This window comes from Dicentrarchus labrax, unplaced genomic scaffold (genome assembly GCF_905237075.1).
Source record: "Dicentrarchus labrax unplaced genomic scaffold, dlabrax2021, whole genome shotgun sequence".
Classification (NCBI taxonomy): Eukaryota; Metazoa; Chordata; class Actinopteri; family Moronidae; genus Dicentrarchus; species Dicentrarchus labrax.
Genome location: NW_026136721.1, coordinates 20,095,651 through 20,098,308, shown reverse-complemented (window position 1 = coordinate 20,098,308; position 2,658 = coordinate 20,095,651). Strand labels below are relative to the sequence as shown.

General features: G+C 37.5%; 1 gene segment (V, D, J or C); it reads right to left on the bottom strand.

The window, feature by feature from the left end:
* Positions 1-1,525: 1,525 nt before the first annotated feature.
* LOC127354376 (Ig heavy chain V region XIG14-like) lies at positions 1,526-2,188 on the bottom strand. The segment is given in 2 exon segments: positions 1,526-1,868; positions 1,958-2,188. Coding segments are annotated over 2 exon segments (345 nt in total).
* Positions 2,189-2,658: the final 470 nt, after the last annotated feature.

Sequence of the window (2,658 nt, the reverse complement as noted above, 5' to 3'; positions counted from 1 at the left end):
TTTAGATCATTTTATATTATAATGATCATTTTTAATGATAATAATGTCCATCAAGTTATTTGACCTGATGTTTATACCAATTGTATTTATTTATGTTGTTCTGCAGCATTTAGTAGTACATCCATATACTGGATATATCATTCATTATAGCGTTAATGTCCAAATACATTCTCAACACCTGCTGGTAAAAATATAATAATAATATAATGGGATCATTATTAACCAATATTATTGTATAGAAAACAATATGTTAAATGTAACATTAAGGAACAGGAAGTCACATAACACAACATCAGCTGTTGTTTTTTATAGTGTGTATGTGTTTGTTAGACTCTCCAGTTTGACTTATCTGACTTTATATCTTCTGCTGCCACCTGTTGGTCTTTGTAAACAAATGTTCTGTGGAGTTTTTGTAAAGCCTCTCTGCTTCCTTTAACCACTGTGAGTCTCTGGCACAGTAATACACAGCAGAGTCCTCTGGCTTTAAGTTGGACAGTCTCAGATACACCATGCTGTTGCTATTATCTCTGGTGATTTCTATTCGTCCTTGCACACTGCTGGCATACATTGTTTTACTTGCATCATAGTAAATGAGCCCCATCCATTCCAGTGCTTTCCCTGCAGGCTGTCTGATCCAGTGCATTCCATACTGACTGAAATCAAATCCAGTTCCCCTGCAGGAAAGACTGAGGGCTTCTTGAGGCTTCTTCAACACTGAAGTGGAGGGAATGGACTCGAGAACCTGGCCATTCAAACCTGCCAAAGAATGAGAATGAGAGAGAAATAAACAGCAGAACATTAAATGTGTGCATTCTCTGATCAGTATTGCAGCATGAAGCAACGTACAGGGCAGACAGAGTGCTGTCAGCAGTACAGACAGTTTGTCCATCATCTTGAGACTGAAGATGTGAACTCAGATGCTGCAGAAGGAAACCCTCTGAAAGCTCTGGATTTGCATTGGCAGTTTGTAAGGGAGGGGCTTATTTGTATAATAGATTTGAAATATATCAAATACATCTCCAAGCTAAAAAATAATTTTTGATTCTTAACTCTGCATATATGGTATATAACACTGTGAACGGGGGTCTTGAGTACATTTAGCTTCAAATAATTATGTACTTTTACTAAAGTAAAACCCTTATTATGAAGTGTTACCTTTATTTTAGTACACAGCCTTTAGAAAATCTTCTTGTAAAGCTGCTCACAGGGGAATTCATTTGTTAAGTTCATTATGACAGATCTACCGTTACAAGTTCTCGGTTTGCAATGAGGGATCAAATATGAGCATCAAAACCATGTGACATGAAATCATGATGAGTCTTGAATGTAAATGAAATCAAAATTGGAAGATATACGGTGCAATGATACTTGATGACAGCCTGGGCGACCTCCTTCAGGCCAGCGAATGAGAGAAACAGCCTAATCTTAATAAAGTGTTTCTTCACCGTAACAGTGAACTGGTGTGGAAATCATTAGTGGTCTGAGGGCTCCTCCTCTGGTGGCTTCATGTCACAAGTGTTCAGGCACTGAGGCGTTTTTGTTCAGGTCTACTGATGGTTTGTGTTATTGTGTCTCTCTGGCACAGTAATACACAGCAGAGTCTTCAGGCTGCACATTCTGTCCGTTTAGAGTCACTGTGTTACTGGAAGAGTCTAAGTCGATACTGAACTTGTTCTTCAGTGAATCTTTGTAATATGAATCTCCAGTATATTTGCCTCCAATCCACTCCAGTCCTTTCCCTGCAGGCTGTCTGATCCAATGTGTGCGATAGCTGCCCAGAGAATAAGAGACCTGACAGGTGATGGTCAGACGTTGACCTGGCTGCACAGTCACAGAGGCTGGCTGTGTCAACTGTTCACACTTCACACCTGTTAAAAAAGAAAATGTTTTGTAACAAATGATCAAGTTATACTGCAAAAGAAGAACTGTTGACTTTGACAAATCCAGGGAGACTCACATCCAGCTGCCAACAGCAGCAGCAGAGCTGCAGAGAACATGGTTTATGTTGAAACTGACGTGCTGTGAACTCCACTGACAGCCTGATGGGAAGTTTTTATAGCTGAGTAACAAGGAAGGTCACTGAGTTTGCATAGAATCAAACATATGAAGCATCAATGTTGGTCTAACTGGAGCCAATAGAAGAGTCTGTTGACTGTTATTATATCTGCAGAGTGAAAACATGCCTGGAAATCACCTCTGCTTTACATATGATATTTTAACTTTATTACACACTCAACTTTAACATTTTTAAAATGAAACTTTACATTTAGAGTTACAGAAATTAAACAACTGTAAACTCTGCTATTAGTATAAACTATTACTGTCTAAATCTTTACTATTAAAACATTTGATATTTTTTTCTATAATTACAAACAATAACCAGGATAATTATTCTCAATATGAATATTAACATGAGTCATGGATGATGGAAAACATATTCATTCAAATCCACATTGCATAACCATGATGACACACTTTGAATATGACGTGAGCTGTTTTCCTGAAAGAATTAATTTACTGTCAGCACCTCCTTCATCACATTCATTGTTAACTTCAAACGTACAGTATGAGGATAATAAAAAACAAAATGGCTGTTGTAATATCGCAGCATTTATCTATTCATTAATTAACTCACTGACTGTACTTACTGACTGTATC